The 22,875-nt window shown below is 49.2% G+C and overlaps 1 protein-coding gene across 1 annotated transcript; it reads right to left on the bottom strand.

Annotated features, from left to right (window-relative positions):
- Positions 1–7,449: 7,449 nt before the first annotated feature.
- PSMB2 (proteasome 20S subunit beta 2) lies at positions 7,450–20,549 on the bottom strand. The gene is made up of 6 exons (XM_064172624.1): positions 20,373–20,549; positions 19,091–19,213; positions 18,206–18,276; positions 10,532–10,694; positions 8,541–8,590; positions 7,450–7,695 (listed from the first exon to the last, which is right to left on the bottom strand). Exons 1-6 carry the CDS (start codon positions 20,461–20,463, stop codon positions 7,588–7,590), a joined length of 606 nt encoding a protein of 201 aa, XP_064028694.1. The 5' UTR covers positions 20,464–20,549; the 3' UTR covers positions 7,450–7,587.
- Positions 20,550–22,875: the final 2,326 nt, after the last annotated feature.

Raw genomic sequence — 22,875 nt, forward strand, 5'->3', positions numbered from 1 at the left:
CCAGCTTTGTTCCATTCCCCCCAGTCCTGTCACTACCTGGCAGCCTGAAAAGTCCCTCCCCAGCTCTCTTGTAGCCCCCTTCAGATACTGAAAGCCCACAATAAGGTCACCTCAGAGCCTTTTGCTCTCCAGACTGAACAGGCCAAACTCCCCCAGTCTCTCCTCACAGAAGAGGTGCTCCATCCCTCTGATCATCCTCGTGGCCCTTAAGCCCCTCCAACTCAGTTTCAACAGCCTGGTTTAGACCAAAGAAGTCTACAGCTTTATTATTTCCAACGATTAGAAGCCTTCTCCTCTCAGAATCCCTGCTCCACTTGGCTGTCTGTTGGGCTTGTTGCAAAAGCAAAGGCAGAACAGCATCCAAAGCAGGGAGGCAACAGACCAAGTGTTTGTGCTGCAGGTGCTACAGGCACTGCTGAGGAGGAGACAAGTGGAAGGGCCAGTTTGCTCACCTTGGACAATGAAACCACCCTTCTTACACCCTTCTTTGTAATGTGCTGCTGTTTTGACTCTTAAATGGACCCTGGCACCACAGGGAATTGCTTCAGCCTCAGCCTCCCACTCCTGACCCATTTTCATTTCATTTCCTCTCATCCAGACCTTGTCATATGTCAGGAGCATATTACAGCTTTTGGAGTTTCCTGCTAATTTGGTCATCACAGGGAGCCTGCAGAGGAACAGTAATTACCACACTAAATCAGATTGGGCCTTTAACTCAGATAGCTCTGACCCTGCCCCAGCTGGGAGATCCTTGTGAGGAAGATGGGGTTTGAAGGGTTGGAAGTTTGGGGACACTTCCCAGCTGGGTTTGAAGGGTTGGAAACTTGGGGGCACTTCCAAGCTGGATTTGAAGGGTTGGAAGTTTGGGGGCAATTCCAAGCTGGGTTTGAAGGGTTTGAAGCTTGGGGGCAATTCCAAGCTGGGTTTGAAGGGTTGGATACTTGGGGGCACTTCCAAGCTGGCCTTGAAGGGTTGGATACTTGGGAGCACTTCCAAGCTGGCCTTGAAGGGTTGGATACTTGGGGGCACTTCCAAGCTAGGTTTGAAGTATCAAAGGTGTTTAAGGCCAAGCTGGATGAGGCTGTGGCCAGACTGTTCCAGTGTGATGTATCCCTGCCCATGGCAGGGGGGTTGGAGCCTGATGATCCTTGAGGTCCCTTCTGGCCCTGACAGGTCTGTGATTCTAAATCCTTTATGGTGAGGGTGGTGAGGCACTGGAACAGGTTGCCCAGGGAGGCTGTGGATGCCCTCTCCCTGGAAGTGTTCAAGGGCAAGTTGGATGAGGCCTTGAGCAACCTGGGCTAGTGGAGGGTATCCCTGCCTATGGCAGGGGGGTTTGAAGTAGAAAACCTTCAATGGCTCTTCCAACCTAATTCATTCTATGAATGGAACAGGAAATAAGTAAACCCTGGAGATCCTTTGAGATCTTGGACTTGGCCATGCCCAGTAACAGAAGTCTCAAACATCCAAACTCAGAAACCACAAAAGGCTCTGACAGCTTAGGAACTTTCTTCCCAATTCCCAGATGTCAGAGTCTGGCTTCATTCTTTATACTTTGACTCCCACATACTCCAACTGTGGATATTTTAACCATGCAAACAAGTGGATTTTGTGCTAAACCCAGAGCCACAAGGATACCTTCAGCCACAACCTCAACACATGTTGTGGGCAGGAGCAAATGAATGTGCTGGAATACTCCAAAGCAGCCAGACTTTGGCTTGAGAAAAGAAAATTGGGGAGATTTTGCTGTGGAATTCACAGGAAATCCTTTGAAAATAGTTTTTCCTGGTGCTTTGGCTTTTCCTCTCCAGCAAGCAGGTGATGCTAAAACACTGTGAGCATCTTCAGCTTGAGTTGATGCTAAAACACTGTGAGCATCTTCAGCCTGAGCTGATGCTAAAACACTATGAGCATCTTCAGCCTGAGCATGAAGTAAATGTCAAGAGTGCTTCTGCAAGGCAGAAAATCCCTTAAAAATCATAGAATCATAGAATCAAGAAGGTTGGAAGAGACCTCCAAGCTCAGCCAGTCCAACCCAGCACCCAGCCCTGTCCAGTCAACTAGACCATGGCACTAAATGAGAGAGGTGCTTCAGCTGTACCTCTCTGCTTGCTGCTAGTGCTTGGATGAACTCAGAGAGGATGGGTTCCAGTTTGTCTCAGATCATTTTGGCCAGCCAAGAGGTCTCAGCCTTCACTTGTGAGCCCACAGATAAATATCTGTTTTGTGGGACAACTGCTGCCGGGTGTGAAAAGTGAAATGTGCCTCTTCCAAGGGAAGAAACAACCTTGGACATCCTGACTGTCACTGCTGGACAAGGCACTAACCTGTCCTCCACCACACCAAGTTTGTGACCAACAGATCTGCACAGAGATGAAGAGGCTCAACGAATCTGAGAGGAGGTGGATCAGTGCCCTCTGCTGAAGGGAAGAGGCTGATGAGACACACAGCTCCTCTCTACAGAGTCTTAAGAGCTCTGGTCACAGGTTAGTGGCAGCGTTTAGGAAGAGGAGATGAAGTACCAGAGGGGTTTTGGTGGTAGTGGAGTCTCCTTCTCTGGAGAGCTTCCAACCCCACCTGGCCATTGTGATCCTGGGGCAAGCTGCTGTGGGTGGCCTTGCTTTATAGAATCATAGAATCAAGCAGGTTGGAAGAGACCTCCAAGCTCAGCCAGTCCAACCTAGTACCCAGCCCTATCCAGCCAACCAGACCATGGCCTAAGTGCCCCAGCCAGTCTTTGCTTGAACACCTCCAGGGATGGTGACTCCACCACCTCCCTGGGCAGCCCATTCCAATGCCAACCACTCTCTCTGTGAAGAACTTCCTCCTAACATCCAACCTTTAGCAGGGATGTGGGACTGATCTCCAGAGGTCCCTCTCAGGCCCCACCACACTGGGATTCTGTGATTATCCCAGCCAGCTGAGCACTGATGTCCTCTGTGGCAACATTTCTTGCATGCATGAAGGTCCTACCACCAAAAGCAGATTTTTTTGTGTCCTTTCCATGAAAAGGTGCAACTAACACCAAGAACAAGACCTAGGAGCACTGCACCTACACTCACATACTTCTCTCAGCAAATTACTCCCAACACAAAGTGGCCTAAGGCACAGAGGCTCCATTCCCTTGTAAACTGATCTCAGAGCAACCTCCAAGCTCTTGAAGAGAGATGAGCTGGTGCAACGATCTGTTACACACACAGAGCTCAGGAAGAGACCATCTTTAAACAGGAAACCTGAAGAGAAAAAGTGCCTTGTTAACTCTTTAGGCCCTGAGGCTTTGGGAGTCAAACATATGGTCAGAATTACCAGGCAAAGCAAAGCAGAGCAGAGCAGAGCAGCTCACTGGGGCTACAATGCCCTCAGAATATGTTACCTTGGGTTACAACAGGCATTTATGTGAAGAAAGACAAAAAACTTGGTAGAAAGTAGCAATCTGCTCAGTTCTGACAGAGGTTGCTTATGAAAGAGCAGCCTGTCATGATAGCTACAGATGCTTTTGCAAGTGGAAAGGTCAATTCCTTCCAAAAGGGATTCCTGGATTCTAGGCAAAACATAGTCTCCAAAAGCTTCAGGGCTAAACTTGAAGCAGGTAAGAAACTTTCAGCTCCTTCACTAATGCAAACCAGAATTTTCAGACAGATTTCATCTATTAGTCAAAAATGGAAGCTGAGGGCTCCTGAGCCTCTGGGGGAAATGGAACAAAGCTGGAAATGGGGAGATACAGACTGGATGTTAGGAAGGAGTTGTTCAGCATGAGGGTGGTGAGAGCCTGGAATGGATTGCTCAGGGAGGTGGTGGAAGCCTCATGCCTGGAGGTGTTTAAGGCCAGGCTGGATGAGACTGTGGCCAGCCTTATCTAATGTGAGGTGTCCCTGCCCATGTCAGGGGGGTTGGAACTGGCTGATCCTTGCAGTCCCTTCCAACCCTGACTGATTCTATGAACTTCTAGATCAGCACTGCAGAGCTTCCAAACAACCCAAATGTTATCCACAGTCACTCCCACCCCTTCCCTTAAACACTCTAAGCTCCTGGAAAGCCCTCAGAAGGATCTACTTCAGAGCCTAACAGTCCAGCCTCCCTGTGGGCCAATTCTTTTGTTCTGCTGGTTTGAAACAAATAAAGGTCTGCATTTATTCATTCCTAGAAGGTTGCTGCTCTGTCAGCTTCTGATGCAACCCCCTTGAATCTTTCACTCAACAGAGGATTCAGATCCTGGGCCCTGCCCTCAGGCAAAACATATGTTCCTCTCCAACCTGACTCCAGCAAGGGTGTTTGCAAAGGGGATAATTGTTTTATGTTTATTAATCACCTGCATGCAAATAGGTGCCAATAAAAACTCCAAGCAGCCTCTCTGCCAGCCTCACATCATCTAATAGCAGCACCACACCCCAGCCCTGGTGTCTGAGCTAACGAATACCTCCAGTGGAGAGACTCTGGCGTGTTGATATGCAGTGACAAAACCAGCACAGCAGCTCAGCCACTCTGCAGTGATGACTCTTAAAAGAGACAAGAAACCTGCAAAAAGAGTCAACATCAGTGGGGAAAAAATAAATTAGAGAGGCTGCATATTAAGCTAAACAAACTACATTAATGCAAGACGAAGGGGTGAGAAGTGGAGCACTGAAGGCTCCGCTCATGTTAAATGTGACCTACCAAGAGGGAAAAAAAAAAAGTCATCATCAGGCTGAGGGCTTCTCTTGCTGCAAATAATAACACAGTTGGAAAAGGGTTTTAAAAAGACAAAGTAAATTTTAGCCCAAATGGAGTCCTGGGCCACTGGCTGTAAATAAAAGCCACTGCAGCCACGACTGCGACCAAGGCAGCTGATAATTAAACTCGTGCTGGAAAGAATTAAGCTACAAAGCCTGCTGGGACTGGGGGTAAGAATTAAATGTAAGGGCTGAATTAAAGAGGTAGATGGTGAGAGAGTGGAACAGGTTGCCCAGGGAGGTTGTGGATGCCTCCTTCCTGGAGGTCCCAGAATCATAGAATCAGTCAGGGTTGGAAGGGATCACAAGGATCATCTAGTTCCAAACCCCCTGCCATGGGCAGGGAGACCCTACCCTAGAGCAGGCTGCCCACAGCCTCATCCAGCCTGGCCTTAAACACCTCCAGGCATGGAGCCTCAGTGGGCAACCTATTCCAGGCTCTCACCACTCTCATGGTGAAGAACTTCCTCCTCACATCCAGCTTGAACCTACCCATTTCCAGCTTCATTCCATTCCCCCCAGTCCTGTCACTCCCTGATATACTGAAAAGTCCCTCCCCAGCTTTTTTGTAGGCCCTCTTCAGATACTGAAAAGCCAAAATAAGGTCACCTGGGAGGTGTTCAAGGCTAGGTTGGATGAGGCCTTGAGCAACCTGGGCTAGTGGGAGGTGTCCCTGCCCATGGCAGAAGGGTTGGAATTGGATATTTAAGGTCCCTTCCGACCTAAACTTTGTAAGAATCCGTGAGTTAAGGCACTGGAGCTGCAAATTTCTTCTGCGACAAAGCAAAGTTCAGTTTCTAATCTAGCTCTCACTGCCTAGGATGGAAATACTTGGTCCTTGAGACAGCTTCAACACTCTCAAACATACTGGGCTGCTCAATTCAAGAGATATGTTGAGATACTTGAAGGTGTCCAGAGAAGGGTGACAAAGCTGGTGAGAGGCCTGGAGCAAAGCCTTTTAGTCCTGTGAGGAGAGGCTGAGGGAGCTGGGGGTGTGCAGCCTGCAGAAGAGGAGGCTCAGGACAGAGCTCATTGCTGTCTACAACTACCTGAAGGGAGGCTGTAGCCAGGTGGGGTTGGACTCTGCTGCCAGGCAACCAGCAACAGAACAAGGGGACACAGCCTCAAGTTGTGCTGGGAGAGGTCTAGGCTGGATGTTGTTAGGAAGTTGTTGGCAGAGAGAGTGATTGGCATTGGAATGGGCTGCCCAGGGAGGTGGTGGAGTCACTGTCCCTGGAGGTGTTAAAAAACAGACTGGATGAGGCACTTAGTGCCATGGTCACATTGATCGGACAGGGCTGGGTGCTAGGTTGGACCGGATGAGCTTGGAGCTCTCTTCCAACCTGCCTGATTCTATTATACCAGTAAGACCAAACCAAGTTTTGACTAATAAAGACAGGGCTGTCACTCACCTTCCCCAGCTGAGACCTTGGCTCTTCTGTCCTGCCACACAAGTAACAGCCTGCACACATTCACTCTTCTCTTCCCAAGATGCCTTTTCTGAGCTCAAACACAAAATAATCCCCCAACAGAGCACTGTGAACACTTAACTCATTCAAGGTCAGTTCAAGTAGGGAAGCAGTCTCGATGAAGAATCACTTCTGGGCAGAGCTCAGGGCTTCTTCTCATGAACAAAGCTCTACTAATTGAGAGTAATTCAGATACTGAGAAGTGCTGCAGTTTTACTTCTCCTTGAATTGCCTTCTTGCACTTCTCAATGCAGGCACAATAATCAAGAAACCACACAGCTGGGAGAATCAGAGTGGCTTAGGTTAGAAGTGACCCGGGACATTACTTGCTCCAACCTCCCTGCCATGGCCAAGGGGCTATGGGCAGGGCTACCTCTCGCCTAGACTTAGCTGCTCAAGGCCTCCCTCATCCAATTTGGCCTTCAACACCCTCAGGGACGAGGCTTCCAAAGCCTATTCCAGAGTCCCACCACACTCACACTAAAGAGCTTCTAAGATCCAACCTAAATCATTCCCCCTAGTTCTGTCTCAACATCTTTACATAAAACCCCTCTGCAGCCTTCCTGTAGGATCCCTTCAGCTATTGGAAGGCAGCTCTAAGTTCCTCCCAAAAAATCTCTTCTCCAGGCTGAACACCCCCAGCTCCCTCAGCCTATTCTCATAACAGAGGTGCTCCATCCCTAGGATCACCTTTGAGGCCACCTCTGGACTCATTCCAACAGCTCTGTGTCTTTCTTATGATGAGGAGATCACAACTGGAGGCAGTATTTGAGGTGGAGATCTCACAAGATGACCTTAAACACTTATGAAGCCCCTGTGCCAGCAGAATCCCTTCTTCCAACAGCCCCATGGCCAGGAGAACTAAGTGGCATCAGCATTTTAAAATCTATTCTACTAGAAGAATCTTTTTTTTTCACCTCTTACTTGGATTAGATTGAAACAAAGCCTAACCAAAGCAAACTGCAGCTTTGAAAACCTGACTCTTACTGTTTCAGGAAGCAAAGAGCTTTGGAAGAATTAAAGTAGATGCTAAATGTTTAGCACAAAACACTTGCCTGGTGTTTGTTGAGCTTTGAGTGGAGGAGAGCACATTCATCTAGAAAACACAGCCCCAGTTTTCCCCACACAAGAAAACTTGGAGGGAAGTTAATATCTCAAGAGAGAAAAGCAAGCTAAACTGAATGCCCCCACATGAATCAAAGTTCCACCTTCACTGTGGAACGATTAAGTGAAAAGGCTCAGGAAGGATGAGTGGAATAAAAAGATAAAACTGGCTGTATAAACATCAATCTTTATTTGAGCTCCCAGCACAGCACAGGACTTGTGTGCTTCCAATGAATAGAAAAAACACACCACGACCAAACAAAACTGAATAAAGGAGAAGAGTGTTGAAGAAAAGACCTCAGGGGTTAGGATGTTGTTTTTGCAAGGAGTATATTTTCCACTTCATGGATGCCATCTTTGTCAATGAACCGGGCATTGAAAGAAGCCAGATTGAGGATGAAGCGTTTCTGAAGCTGTTCAACACAAGACAAAGACAGACAAAAGAGATTAGATTCATTCACAGCTGAAACAGGAGCATGATTCAAGGGATATGCTGCTGTACATCAACATTTCCAGCCCGGTACTAGTGACCTGAGATATCAGCAACTAAAGTGGATGTCTCACTGATTAGTCAGTTTCTTCCCTGGTGTAAGGCCATTTGTGTTAGACAAATCTAATACCTGAGCCTGTTAATGAGGGAGATGCTTCAAGCAGTATGAATGGAGTGGGCTACAAGATATCAAACAGATACTTCAAACAGAACCTCTTTAGAGTACTTCCTGGTGTTTCTTCCCAGTTACAGTCAATTTAGCCTCTTAAGGATAAAGAATATTTTCCTGTGATAAAAGCCTTGGAGTCTGAGAGGTTTTGTTTACACTAAAGCTGATCACATACTTCAGCTACCACTTCACAGGCTGGAAGCAAACTTAGAAGCACAGACTAGAGAAGCGTGACCCAAGTAACAGGAGGATGCTCAGGATGCATCAATATAGGAGGAGGATGCACCATGTTCAGGGTACACATGAATGAAGGATGTCCAAGACTGTCTGTATCAATATTATACTAAGCATAGCAGTAAAGCAACGCAATTAAGCTTCAAGTTTATGTTCTGGAGGACATGAACCATGCTAAGACAATGCAAGTGCCCACAAATCCTTTTCCTCAGTAGCTGGTCCACATCTGCTCAATGTGCACTTATTACCCCTTCTGGCAAAAGAAGCAAAAAGAGGCGACAAGAGGAAGAGGAAAACATCAGCAAATGAATGCAAACAGCTCTTCCTTTCTCAAGATCTTAAGGGCCTCAACTTTGCCAACTCACCTCCTCTAGACATTTTTTGAGGAGCTCCACAGCTTCCTCACGTGTGATACCTGAAAGAGAAAACATCCACAGATTGCTTCCATTAGAGGCCATCTCTCTCAGCAGAAACTTTTATTAAATTTAAACAACTTTTCAGCTGAGCACCAAAACCTCCTTCCCAGCTCCCAGCAAACACTTTCCAGATGTCCTGGGGACGCCCTGCACTGAAGCACTCACACTGCAACAAGCCATTGAGAATCGATTTGTTCCAGCGAAGGGGAAGCATGACGGAATTCTGCCTCCCATGGCCAGGGTCTGGGCTTTGGACAACTCCAGTCCTCTCTCCCTCTCCTCCAGTTTATTGCAGCTTTAAATCAGCTCCATCTGTCCGCAGCCGGCTGCGAGTCAGTGACAGGAGGTGGAGATGGGTTTTAGTGCTGCCTTCCCTGCTGGGTATTAGCTTTAATAATGGGGAAGGCACGTGTGTGATGGCCCTGCTCTTCTCACATCAGGATGCAGCCCGGTGCGCCACAGGGCTGACAGCCATGGCAATGGGGTGCAGCTGACTGGTTCTCTGTTTTCACGAGGCATGGTGTAAAGAGAGGGACTTTTTACAAAGCCATGTAATGACAGGATGAAGGAGTAACAGCTTCAAACTGGGAGCAGCTCAAGTTAGATGAGGCATTAAGAAAAAAATTCTTCCCCATGAGGCTGTTGGAGCCCTGGAGCAGGCTGCCCAGAGAGGCTGTGGAGTCTCCTCCTCTGCAGAGATTCCAAACCCACCTGGACATTGTGATCCTGGGTGACGCTGCTTCAGGAGTGGGGTTGATCTAGATCCCTGGAAGTCCCTTCCAACCCCACCCCACTGGAATTCTGTGTATTTTAAGCTTTCTACATATCCTCATCTACAAAGCAGGGCTGGGGATGTGTTTATTCCTTGGCAGCACAAGAACTGGATTACGAGTCTGAATTTAAAACTTTAGACAGGCACAGACAAGTACAAGAATTATGATCAACTGCTCCCACATGCATAAAAAGAGGCAGCTGCAAAGCAAAGCAGCCCATCCCCATCAGCACTGCTTCAGAATACTGAAGGAATATCTTCCCCACTTGCATGTCTTATCCACCACACAAGATATGAAGCAATAGGATTTGGGGTCACCCTCTGAAGATTGATACGCTGGGAAAGTGCATGTGTCATGGCCAGCAGAGCAGCAAGAAGATAAAGCTATCAAAATGCTATTTATTAAGACCAGACTACTGGCAGCTAATGGGCCAGGACAGGCTGGGCATGTTGTAGAATAAATTGAAACTTCCTTCACTTCCAGTCTGTTTTGCTTCAAACAGGAAAACACTTCCATGGAGTTGACGAGTTTCACATTACCATGTCAGCAAACCCAGCAGGCAATCTTTATAGCTACAGTGATTCCAATAAAAACTCAAATTCCAGTCTGCAGCATCACAGCATTCATGCTGGACCATCTGACTCAGCAGATGTCAGTCTGAGTTCACAGATTCAGAGATTCTTAGGTTTGGATTGGAAGGGACCTTGAAGATCATGCAGTTCCAAGCCCCCTGCCATAGGCAGAGACACCTCTCACCAGCCCAGGGTGCTCAAGGCCTCATCCAATCTGGCCTTGAACACCTCCAGAGAGGAAGTATCCACAGCCCCTCGGCAACCTGTTCCAGTGTCTCACCACCCTCACTGGCAAGAGTTTCTTCATCATTTCCAGTCTCAAGCTCCCCTCTTCCAGCCCAAAGCCACTGTCCCTTCTCCTGTCACTACAAGACCATGTTAAAAGTCCATCCAAAGCTCTCCTGTAGATGGCTTCAGGCACTGGAAGGCTGCTTTAAGGGTCTGCTTGGAGCCTTCTCTTCTCTAGGCTGAACAGCCCCAACTCTCTCAGCCTGTCCCTGTAGGGGAGGGTGCTGCAGCCCTCTGATCATTTTCATGGCCTTTAATTTATTAATTGGCAACAGGAAATTTTTCTTACTCCACAGACTCAACTTACCTGGTTTGTAGTAGCGGTCGAGGACGCTGAGGGTAAGGAAAGCACCATAGCCATGTGCTGCAAAGGGCACCTTAGCCAGAGCTGCCAGGTAATCCATGTAGTACAGGGCAGGGCCTTCATGGTCATCATAGCCAGCCAGGAGGAGGTTGACATGGTAAGGAGTCTGCAAAGAGAAATGGGTTGGTTTATTTACAGCAGCCACATCCAAATCACAGAATGATTTAGGTCAGAAGGGACCTCAAGGATCATCCAATTTCAAACCCTCCTGTCATTGGCAGGGACACCTCCCACTAGCCCAGTTTGCTCAAGGCCTCATCCAACCTGGCTTTGAACACCTCCAGGGAGGGGGCATCCACAACTTCAAGTGTGATTGAGTACCACCTCCACCAATGGAACCACTCACCCCAGCAGAACTTGGATGTAGTGGAAGTCTGCAGGGTCACTATTCAGATCCAGGGTGCAAAGCCCTGCTGAAGCCAGCTCCTACCCTAGGCCAACGTGGCAGCACCTCCAATGCTTTAAACAAGCTCTGAATGAGAACCTTTTCCTCTGAGGAAAACATGTTACACTAAGACACAACCCTCCCAGACTGGCTGTGATTTGTGTGGCAGGGCAGCCAGCAGTACAGAGCACATCTGGCCTGCACCCAAAGCCAGGCTGGAATCTATCTAAGAACCAAAGGAAGCCCTGACTGCAATAAAGCCTCAAGAGGGAGAGCAGAAGCACTGAAACCTGCAAACACTTTCAACAACCCCATGCAGCTACAGAACAGCAGCTGAGCTGGGTTCACAGCTCCTGGCCATAAAATGCTACTACAGCTACAGCAGTGCTGTCTGCAGGAGACCACAGGGCTCAAGCTAAGATCCATCAGCTCCTTGGGTACCACAGAACGTGTAAGCAAATAAAGCCATCAGACTCTGATCCTCCTGAAGGTTTGGGCATCCTTCAAAGCTTTCACAGCACATTGAAAGCTAAGAAAAAAAATTAATTATGTTTTCACACCAGGGTCTTTCATCTGAGCATAAAACTTGTTGGTTTTTCCTGTCAGCATGTGAGCACAATGTGAACATTTTGCAGCCCATAAGAAGCCCTCTGTTAATTCAGTCTGCTCTGTTCTCAGTCACACTCCTAACCACAGCCGATTTTAGCACATTTGGAAGCTTGCACACAGCACAGTCAGTGTTACACTGCCTTGTTAAACAGGCAGCTAAGGCTTTTACTGCCTGCACCAAGTTTAATCTGTACCACTAAGGTTGATTCAGTCAACTGAGTGAAGAAGATTCTCAGAATGGTTTGGGTTGGAAGGGACCTTCAAGATCATCCAGTTCCAGCTCCCCTGCCATGGGCAGAGACATCTTCTGCTATCCCATGCTGCTCAAGGCTTTATCCAATCTGGCCTTGAACACCTCCAGGGAGGGGACATCCAAAACCTTTCTGGGCAACCTGTTCCAGTGTCTCTCCACACTCACTGTAAAGAATTTCTTCCTAAGCTCCAGTCTAAATCTGCCCTCTTCCAGCTGAGGGAGAGAAGGGTCAGACAGGATCTTAGGAAGATTTCCTCAGTACAAGGGTGGTGAGACTCTGGAATAGGCTGCCCATGGAGGCTGTGGATGCTTCCTCCGTGGCCAGGTTGGATGAGGCCTTGAACATCCAAGTCTAAGTGAAAAGTGTCCCTGCCTATGGCAGGGAAATTGGACTAAATTACCTCTGAGGTCCCTTCCAATCTGATCTGTTCTATGACTCTATTTTTACATGCATATGATTCTATTTTACAAGCTGATTCTGTATTACAAGCTGGCGAGAGGCCTGGAGCACAGCCCTGTGAGGAGAGGGTGAGGGAGCTGGGGGTGTGCAGCCTGCAGCAGAGGAAGCTCAGGACAGAGCTCATTGCTGTCTGCAGCTGCCTGAAGGGAGGTTGTAGACAGGTGGGGTTGGGCTCTTCTGCCAGACACCCAGCAACAGAACAAGAGGACACAGTCTCAAGTTGTGTCAGGAGAGGTCTAGGCTGGATGTTAGGAGGAAGTTGTTGGCAGAGAGAGTGATTGGCATTGGAATGGGCTGCCCAGGGAGGCGGTGGAGTGGCTGTGGCTGGAGGTGTTGAAGCCAAGCCTGGCTGGGGCACTTAGTGCCATAGTCTGGTTGACTGGACAGGGCTGGGTGATAGGTTGGACTGGCTGAGCTTGGAGGTCTCTTCCAACATGGTTGATTCTATGATCCTATGCAGGCTCAGAAGAAAACACTGGAATTAGATATTTTCTCAAAACCATATTCTCTGTATGTCCAGAAGATGCAGATTTACATCTTATTTCTTATTAATCACACTAACAAGAAAGCTCTTAAAATGCTGGCAAGTCTAGAGCCACAAAATAAGAAAGCAGCAGCTAACAATGGACTAGAACAAGCAGACACAGCTTCACCCTAAGGCCAAAACATTAACTTTATCATGAAAAAGAGTTCCTTTTGATACTAAGAAGAGTGAATTTTGTACCCAAAAAAAAAAAATCATCACAAGATATTGTATTTCTACTTTCACCACACAGTAAGGAAGAAGAAAGCAGGCTCTAGTTCTGTATCAAACATATCACTGTAAATGGTGTGATTTAATCTTCAAAGCAATCAGGAATCTCTGGAAACAACTCACCATGCAGCTGCATTCCTTTAATTACTCTGGATTTCATCATTTATTTGTTCTGAAACATCACACAAGTTGATACTTAAGAGCCATGACACAAGATCACTCAAATTGTTGTGTGACTTGAATTACCAACACTGGCATATGGGAGATACTCAACCATAAATAAATGGTGTTCTACAGACTTGAACAAAGCTGAACTGTTCTTCAGTTGCAAGGCCTCCTGATGATGATTCACAAATCCATGGAATGGTTTGGGTTGGAAGGGACATTTAAGATCATCTAGTTCTGACCCCTCAGCCATAGGCAGGGACACCTTCCACTAGCCCAAGTTGCTCAAGGTTTTATCCAATCTGGCCTTGAACACCTGTAGGGAGGGAGCATCCCACAACCTCCCTGGGCAACTTGCTCCAGTGTCTCACCAGCTTCCTCCTGATGTCCATCCTATATCTGTCCTGATCCAGTTTCAAACCACTGTCCCACATCCTATCCCCACAGGCCCTTCTGAACAGCCTCCCCCCAGCCTTCCTGTAGGTTTCCTTCAGGTCTAAGGTCTCCCTGAAGCCTTCTCTATGCTGAACAGCCCCAACTCTCTCAGCCTGTCCCTACAGCAGAGGTGTACCAGCCCTCTAATCATCTTTGTGGCCTCTTCTGGACCCACTCTGGTAGCTGGATGCCCTTCACTGTGCTTAGCATCAAACATGAACAAACACACCCAGTTACTGCTTCCATAACTGTAAATGCCACTTGCAGACATCACCTCTGAACAGGACAAACATCTCTGTGCTGGGATGGGCACTCCTTGCACATCCCAACCCTTTCCTCCATTCCAAAGACAGCCTTGGCTTTTGTTACCAAATCCATGCCAACAGTTCTGAGCCCTTCAGAAGACTGATGTGATGAAATGGCTACCAAAAGTCTGACACTCCAGGACAGACGAGCTTTATTTTCCACCCCCAAAACTTATCTCCCTGTCAGAGCCTCAATTTCTCATCCCAAGTAGCTTTGCACTTGGATGCTGTTTGATTTAAAATAACCACATCAATTAAGAGATGTGTGAAATTCTTCAGGATTTACAGCTGTGAGAGGAAGATGAAAGCTCCAGGGTCAGAGGTGGGGTGGTGACAAGCAGCGGCATGACAGCTGGTGGAAGCCAAAGTCACAGCAAGGGAGGAAAGGTGAGCATCAGGGAAGCATCCTGCCAAGCATGGACAAGGAGAGAGGAACTAATAATCCTCCTCTGGACTCAGGCCAGGCCCTGCCACCTATAATTAACCAGAGCATCACAATAAGAAACTGAACTTCACCCAATCTGGAAGGGCAAGGGATGGTTGCTCCTATCCCCCAGCACCACACAAACTCAGCAGTGTGTTAAGTGTCCTAAACCCAGCAGGTCAGTGAGATGCTGGAGTAGGTACCAGTGAAGGAGGAAACAGAGAGTGCCAGCTGGCTCCAAAGCAGGCTCTGGGTTTGCTTCAGTTGCCTCACACAAAAGGAAACTGTAACATCAGAGAATAATAGAATGGTTAGGGTTGGAAAGGACCTTACTGAGCAAATCAAAGGTTCTTCTCAGAGCCTACCCTGGAGCACAAACCCCATGTTTGAAAAAGAAATGTGATGGAAAACCACAAATTGCTTTTTTCTGAATAGTCAAAGAGCACTGCAAGGTGATGGCCTGAAGTTACCACCCCAGTGCTGGTAGGCTTCATATGTTCCACCAGAAAAAACAGCCTCAAGGGACAGCCTCACAAGTGCCATCCCCAAGGTATCAGAACATGGATGGCACAAGTCATGAGGATCCTACATGAAACTGAGCAAGGTAAAAGTGGTGGTTACCTGTGCAAAGCAAGCTCCATGCAGTACTGTGTGTTAGAAGGGCTGTGGTTAGTAGGTCAAGAAAGGTTCTCCTTTACCCCTACTCTGCCCTGGTGAGGCCACATCTGGAATATTGTGTCCAGTTCGGGGCCATGCAGTTCAAGAAGGACCTCAGTGAACTGCTTGGAATTGTTCAGCATAGAGCCACAAAGCTGCTGCAGACAGAGGAACATCTCCCTGTGAGGACAGGGAGCTGGTGCTGCTTGGAGCAGAGGAACCTGAGGGCTGCCCTCATTGCTGCTGGTAAAGATATGCAGGACAGTGTCGGCAGGATGGAGCCAGGCTCTGCCCAGGGATGTCCAATGACAGGACAAGCGGCACTGGGGGCAGGCTGGAGCAGAGAAGGCTCCACAGGAACAGAAGGGAAAACTTTCACTACAAGGATGCTGAAGCCCTGGAGCAGGCTGCCCAGAGAGGCTGTGGAGTCTCCTTCAGTGGAGACATTCAAAACCCACCTGGATGCATTCCTGTGTGACCTGCCCTGGGTGATCCTGCTTTGTCAGAGGAGCTGCACTGGATGATCTTTTGGGGCCCCTTCCAGTCCCTAGCACTGCGATTCTGCACTGCTTCCATTCCCCACCTCCCTCCCTGCCTCTCAAGAAAAACACTTCACAGAGTGGCAATACAGCAACAAACTCTCCTTTTCCTCAAACTTCCTTCTTCTGCACTACTTTCCTGCTCCTAACAGGAGGCAATGGCATGCTTTTTTACCTTTCCATTTTCATCCACCTAATTAAATTAGTAGCCTGCAGGAATCCTAAGCGCAATTGAAATGCTACAGAGCGCCGGTGCTAATCCTTCTGGTACCCCACAGATTGTGATGGAAACGCAACAAACTTCAGGGGGGAAGGGAGGAAATAATCCTGATGGCAAGGTCTGTGTCATCAAATTCTAAACCCCACAAACAAATCATTAAGTGCAGAGCTCTCCCCACAGTAGAGAGCTCGCTGCAGTGTGACAGCCGTGTCAGAGTGCGCCAGATGCCCCAGGGCATTGCCATCTGCAACAGCACAGCATTTTGTCTCCGGTAAATAAACACATCTGCCTCTGCCAGTGTCCTCCCCACTGTGCTGCCCATCTGGAGCAGGTGAGCTGGAAGACAGGCACACGTAGGCTCAGGAAGGAGGGGAGGCACAGGGAGAATCGGGCCTCAAGGGACACAGTGCAACGGAGGAAGACAACAGTGCCACATCAGTGATGCATCCTGCTGGGTGAGCTTACCATGAAGCCTGTGAAATTGCTCCTGTTGGAGGCACTTCAAATCACATGGAAAAGACAATGGGTGGTGGGGACAAGTTACTGCTGGGGAGATTCCCATTGGAATCCAGGAGAAAATGATTCTCTTGAGAACAGTCTGAGGTTGGAATCATCTCCCAAGCAGTGGAGTCCCCTACATTGGACAGTTTGAAGATTCAGCTTGCCAGAGTGCTGAGCCAGCTCACTGCAACTGCACTATCACCTAGAAAGATTGGACCAGATGACCCTTGGGGTCCTTTCCAACCTGCTTTAAGTGAGCAGGGCAGTGTTAGCCTCACCTACACCATCTGTGTGGGTCACATGCCCTTGAGACAAGCCACCTGCTCCAGGCAGCCAAGAGCCATCTGGGCCAAGCATGAAGCAGCATTTCTTTCACATAGACCTCAAAAGAACTGCAGAGAGCTCCACAAAACACAAAACCAGACCTTCCAAATTCCACCTGAACAAAAGCTAAAAGCAGCATCACTGCCAACCATCATCTACCAACCAATCTTCACCCACTGAGTTGGCTGAACTAAGTTTCATAGAATGGTTTAGGTTGGAAGAGACCTTAAAAGATAATCCAATTATGGGCAGGGACACCCTGCAGGCAGGGACTGGCCTCATCCAACCTGGCCTTGAACACTTGCAGGGATGGGGGCATCAACAACCTCCCTGGGCAACCTGTTCCAGTGTCTCACCACCCTCACTGTAAAGAATTTAAACCAGAAGGGCAGTGTTTTGTGTATGAAACTGAGGTAGGACCTTCCACTGACTAGCTTCAGTAGCTTGAAAACTTGCTGCCTTCAGCTGTCACTCATGTCAGGAATGACAACAATCTCAAGTCATCCCTGTAGATGAGTTCTTGAAGAGCCTCACACAACACCACAGCTCTGATGTCAGTACTTGCCCCAGTGAAGCACCATTTCATGCCTATGCAGTTCAGACAGGACAACATCATTTATGCCATGTCCTACCCTAATGGAGTTCAGCTTCATTTTCAACACAGATTCACAGATTGCATCAGGTTGGAAAGAATCCTCAATGGTCATCCTGTCCACCTCCCCTGCAGTCAGCAGGGACACCTCTAACTACAGCAGGCTGCCCAAGGCCACATCAAGTCTGACCTTGAATATCTCCAGGGATGGGGCCTCAACCACATCTCTGGGAAACCTGTTCCAGTATTTCACCACTCCCATTGTGAAGAACTTCTCCCTCTCTATCCTAAAATCTCTCCTGCTCCAGTTTCAAATCATTGCCCCTCATCCTATCACCACAAGCCCTTCTAAACAGTCCTTCCCCAGCCTCCCTGTAGGTGCCCTTCAGATGTAGCTGCAAGTTCACACTCTATTCCTTACTCTTTTCACAGCACATTGAGAAGAATACCAATGAAATGCTTCCTAATCTTGGATCTCTCCAGATCCATTGGCCCCATCACCACATCTTTCCATGCTCTGAAAAAAAAAAAATCAGTAACTGCAGTTTAAAACTCAAAAAACTCAACTCCAGCTTGGATGGGGCTGAGAGCCTCACGCCCCTGTTTACAAAAGGGACTTGTTTTGCTAAGCATATCAAACAGCTCTGCTCCATTAAATCATTTTCCAAGAAGATTAAACGGATTCAGTGCATTTGCATGCAAACTGACAACTTCATCTCAATGTCAGAGGCTTAACTCACTTTGCTGTCTGCAATGTTTATGACAAAATGTTTACAGGGCCCAAGGCTGCAATTTTAAGGCCAGAGCTGTATCAGTTATCGATAAGCGATCGGTTTAAAGTAAGCAGATGGAGCTGCATTTCGAGGCAAAAAAATCCTTTCAAAGGGAATTAATCACTCAAGACAGGAAGCTGCCATCCCTTTCAGACTCCAGTATTTAAAAATGGATGTTTTTTCCTGTAAGGCTTTGCCAAAATCCTTCACCCATTACTCACTCGACTCCGGAGATAGTCGGCAAGGTTCCGCCGCGTGAAGTTTGCAGCTGCAGTAGGAGACAACTCATAACCTAGAGAAGAAATGTATTGGGTAACAGCACAAGTCCATAGCTACATTTCCCTTCCTGGCTTCTCATTCCTAGTCTGAAACAGGGCAAACCATTCTGCCATTTCATAGAATCAAGCTGGTTGGAAGAGACCTCGAAGATCATCCAGTCCAACCTAGCACCCAGCCCTAGCCAATCATCCAGGCCATGGCACTAAGTGCCTCATCCAGTCTGTTCTTGAACACCTCCAGGGACGGTGCCTCCACCACCTCCCTGGGCAGCCCATTCCAATGCCTATCACTCTCTCTGCCAACAACTTCCTCCTAACATCCAGCCTATACTTTACCCAGCACAACTTCAGACTGTGTCCCCTTGTTCTATTGCTGGTTGCCTGGGAGAAGAGGCCACCCCCCACCTGGCTACAATTTTGTCCTTTTCCAATCTATTCTGAATGTTGCAAGCACAAAAAGGGCTCTCAAAGTCCATTCCCTACAGACCATTATAACAGCTTCCAAAAGAAGTCAAGTACTGTGAGCAGGCAGCCCAATTTTTTCAGGCAAGCTGGTAACAGTTGGCATGCAATAGATGTATTAAGAGAAATGGTTTACCATTAAACCTGTTATTGTGTCATTTCTATTACTAATGTGTTAGCTGGGCTCTGGCTTTTGGTTTATATGATATAATCCAACCTCCCTTTCATCGCTCCTGCCTTTGCTGCCACTGCTGCTGAAATCCTTAAAGCCAGAGCAGCCCTGAGAGCAGCATGTTTCCCCACCATTCAACTCTAAAGTCCACTTTTCTCCCACAGCCAGGGCACTAACTGTTCTCCTTCACTCACCATTCCTCATTTTGTAGAGCTGAACGTTCTTCTGGATGTACTCTGCAAACTGTACAGTGTCTCCAGCCTCCCCAACACATAGCAGTAAGATCTTTTCACTCATCTTAAACATTTTGTCATGGTCTAGGCAAAGAAAAACAACATTTAGAGTCATGACCAAGAGAAAGAAGGAATTACTTTGCTGATATCACAATACATCATGACTTTTCACAGTATCACAGCATCACCAAGGTTGGAAGAGACCTCATAGATCAAGTCCAACCCTTTACCACAGAGCTCAAGGCTAGACCATGGCACCAAGTGCCACGTCCAGTCCTGCTTGAACAGCTCCAGGGACGGCGACTCCACCACCTCCCCGGGCAGCCCATTCCAGTGTCCAATGACTCTCTCAGGGAAGAACTTTCTCCTCACCTCCAGCCTAAATCTCCCCTGGCGTAACTTGAGGTTTTGTCCTCTCGTTCTGGTGCTGGCCACCTGAGAGAAGAGAGCAACCTCCTCCTGGCCACAACCTCCCCTCAGGTAGTTGTAGACAGCAATAAGGTCACCCCTGAGCCTCCTCTTCTCCAGGCTAACCAATCCCAGCTCCCTCAGCCTCTCTTTGTAGGGCTGTGCTCAAGGCCTCTCACCTGAGTAACCAAATTATGACCTTCCCACAACTGGTGGCACCAAAGTTGTTAAACACAACCCAGAGAAACAGAGTGGGAGGGTCCAAAGTGATTCCCTCGGGAAGATGGTTCCTGCCCTCCTCCTCATCCCATGGGGTGGGGAGAATTCAGTTGACTACTCGCTGCTGAATAATCTCTGCTGCAAGACAGGTAGCGAGTGTCACAATCCTCCACTACGAGCTCAAGAGTTAGTAAAGCACAGAAGTGGCAGGCTTGAGCTCAGGGAAGGCACCGACACACTGCTCAGCCCTCGCAAGCCGGTTACAAAGTAAAGCCACCGGCAGTAAATGTCAACATTCTAAGTACTGCCCCAAATTTCTAGAGGCTTTTTGGCCAACATCGCCTCAGGTCTCTCAACCTTTCCTCCTCACAGAGATACTTCAAAGAAGAACCCCCGAACTGACACAGCAGCATTTACCCTCCCCCTCCGGCCTAACGGCCTCAGCCAGAGGCTAAGAACACTCAAACCACACCCAAGGAGCCCATCCTTGGTGTCGCTGGCTCCTCACCGCACCCCACGGCTACGGCACTAGGCCCGCCACGGGAACAACAGAGCTACCGTCCGTCCCCCCCGCCCAGCTCAGCCCTAGGGGAACAACTCAGGCCTCGCCTCTCACCATGCTTCATCTGGACAATGCTGGAGGCCGCCACGGTGTCGGCAGACACCAGGACGTAGTCGGGGCCGCGGATGCCGATCAGGTACTCCATGGCGCTGCGAGGCTCGGGCCGCGCCGTGACACAGCGAAGCGACCCAGCCAGGCGCACGCGCGGCGCGCGGCGATGACGTCTTCCTTCCCCCTCCCCCCCCCCCCCCCGCTGGGGGCATTACGTAGGGGCGGGGCGGGGCGAGCGCTCGGGGCCGCCGGAGCCACCCGGGGCTGTTACCGGAGCCGAGCGGCAGCCGATCCGCTCCTCTTACACCCTCCCCATTGACTACTGACAGCCGCTAAGGAGCCGGGGGGCGGCAGCTGGCAGGGGAAGGCGGGTGGCGGGAGGTGTGGGTTGGTTTGTCAGCGTCCCGCCGGCCTGGGTTGCAGGGTTGGGTCGGTCCGGAGCGGAGCCGCGCAGCTGCTCCTGGGTGCGCTCAGCCGCGTCTGTGCGGACGGAGCTTTTCTTCGCCCCTAGCTGGCGAGTGTCAGGTGCAGTGCGAAGAGAAATCTGGGGCAGGGTGGAAATGTGCTTTGTGGGTGGCGTTCTGGGGTTTTTCCTCCTGTTCTCTGCGTTTTCTCCGTGTCCGTTTCTGTGTCTGTCTAGTAAAGGTCATTCGTGGGAGGTGTCTTTATTGTCGCTGCTCTTCTTGCAGCTCCAGGGTTTGGAGTATGGGAGGAGGCTGGGAGAGGGTGCCAGGGTACAGGTTAGAGGTTTGGATGTGGATCAGGTGTGTGTCCAGACAGATATCTAATTCCCTAGGTTAATCATACAGTTAACCAGCTTGGAAGAGACCTCCAAGATCACAGTATCACAGTATCATCAAGGTTGGAAGAGACCTCACAGATCATCAAGTCCAACCCTTTACCACAGAGCTCAAGGCCAGACCATGGCACCAAGTGCCACGTCCAGTCCTGCCTTGAACAGCTCCAGGGACGGCGACTCCACCACCTCCCCGGGCAGCCCATTCCAGTGTCCAATGACTCTCTCAGGGAAGAACTTTCTCCTCACCTCCAGCCTAAATCTCCCCTGGCACAGCCTGAGGCTGTGTCCTCTCGTTCTGGTGCTGGCCACCTGAGAGAAGAGAGCAACCTCCCCCTGGCCACAACCACCCCTCAGGTAGTTGTAGGCAGCAATAAGGTCACCCCTGAGCCTCCTCCAGGCTAAGATCACCGAGTCCAACCTAGCACCCAGCCCTATCCGGAGCTCAGGCTCCTCAGACACTCCGGGGGTGGCAGTTTGGGGACGAACTGGGGTTTCCTGTCAGCAAATACCCTTTGAGACAAATCCTGCCAATCTGGTGCCGTTCCCAGCCAAACCACAAAGTGTTTGCTGTTAAAAAGCACAACTCCGAGGCATGAAGTGGTGAAAATCGCCCATGGAACACGACAGGACTGGCCTGGCTGCCTCAGCTCTGGCTGCTTGCACAGAGGTCCAAGAGGAAAGAAAAGTGCTGCAAAGCCTCCTTCTAAGGCTGCCTGTTCCTTGGGCACAGATTCTTTGGGAAATAAAGAGCTGGCTCTCCTGCAGCCTCTGATCTGTGTAGTCAAAAGGAACTGAACTGTGAAGAGACAGTGAAATCCTTCCAGGAGCGATGGAGTGATTGATTTGCTGCCCATCTTTCTGTGTCAGGAGCAGCCAGCAGTGCCAGCTGCATCTGGAGCTGAGCCCCCAAGCCATGGTGTGGGGTTCCTGCTGCGGTTTGTGGTGACAGCCTGGTCCAAAGCCAGTAATGAGGGGGTGTGTGCCCAGCCTGGGGTCCCTCCTGCCGCTCCAAACAGCATCCTGAGAAGAATGCCCCACAGTCTAAAGGGTCAAGCTTGACTCACCTGCTGAGCCCTGACACGATTTTTTTCCCTGACTGATGTGTCCCTGCCAGGCAGCAAGGGAAAGCCCCTGTGCCACAGATGTCCCTGTGGATTTTCCTATCAGCTGTTGGTTTCAGAGCTCCTCCATGAGCTCAGGTACAGAGCTTAGATGGTGTCTGTGTTCCGTTGCTTGGCCAGACATGGATTCTGACAGCTGCTGATGAGCAAATGCTGTTCTTTGCTATTCTTCCCCACGCCCCCCGCCCCTTGCTCCCCTCTCAATCTACTTAAATCTCTCAGGGCAAAAAATGTCTTGTTGGAAGTGGCTCTGCAGAGCCCAGAAGCTTCCAAGTGTGGCTGTAACGTAGATAATTGATAATAAGAGGAACAAAACAAATGCTCTGATCGCCTGGACATGGTCTAACTGCAGGCGCCATCCTGCCAAGCAGAGTCACTCCAGCTGGCACTTGGTTTATTGATTAGGCTCTGCCCCTGCCCGAGCCCCATCTATATGTTCACAAAGCCCCAGCCCCACGCTGATGAAAGAGGCCACCAGAGCATTAAACTCACCCCCACCTTCAGCCCCAGGAAATAAAACTGCATCTACAGCACGTGGCAAAGACTCAACTGCACCTAAACCAAGAGAGCCGCTCTGGAAATGAAA

Source organism: Pogoniulus pusillus, chromosome 37 (genome assembly GCF_015220805.1).
Source record: "Pogoniulus pusillus isolate bPogPus1 chromosome 37, bPogPus1.pri, whole genome shotgun sequence".
NCBI lineage: Eukaryota > Metazoa > Chordata > Aves > Piciformes > Lybiidae > Pogoniulus > Pogoniulus pusillus.

Excerpts from the sequence above, each read along its gene's own strand:
- PSMB2 (XM_064172624.1), bottom strand. The coding sequence starts at position 20,463 with ATGGAGTACCTGATCGGCATCCGCGGCCCCGACTACGTCCTGGTGTCT. Across the intron at positions 19,214-20,372 it reads CATTGTCCAGATGAAGCATG|ACCATGACAAAATGTTTAAG; the intron begins GTGAGAGGCGAG and ends TTCTTTGCCTAG. Across the intron at positions 8,591-10,531 it reads CGACCGCTACTACAAACCAG|GTATCACACGTGAGGAAGCT; the intron begins GTAAGTTGAGTC and ends TTTCTCTTTCAG.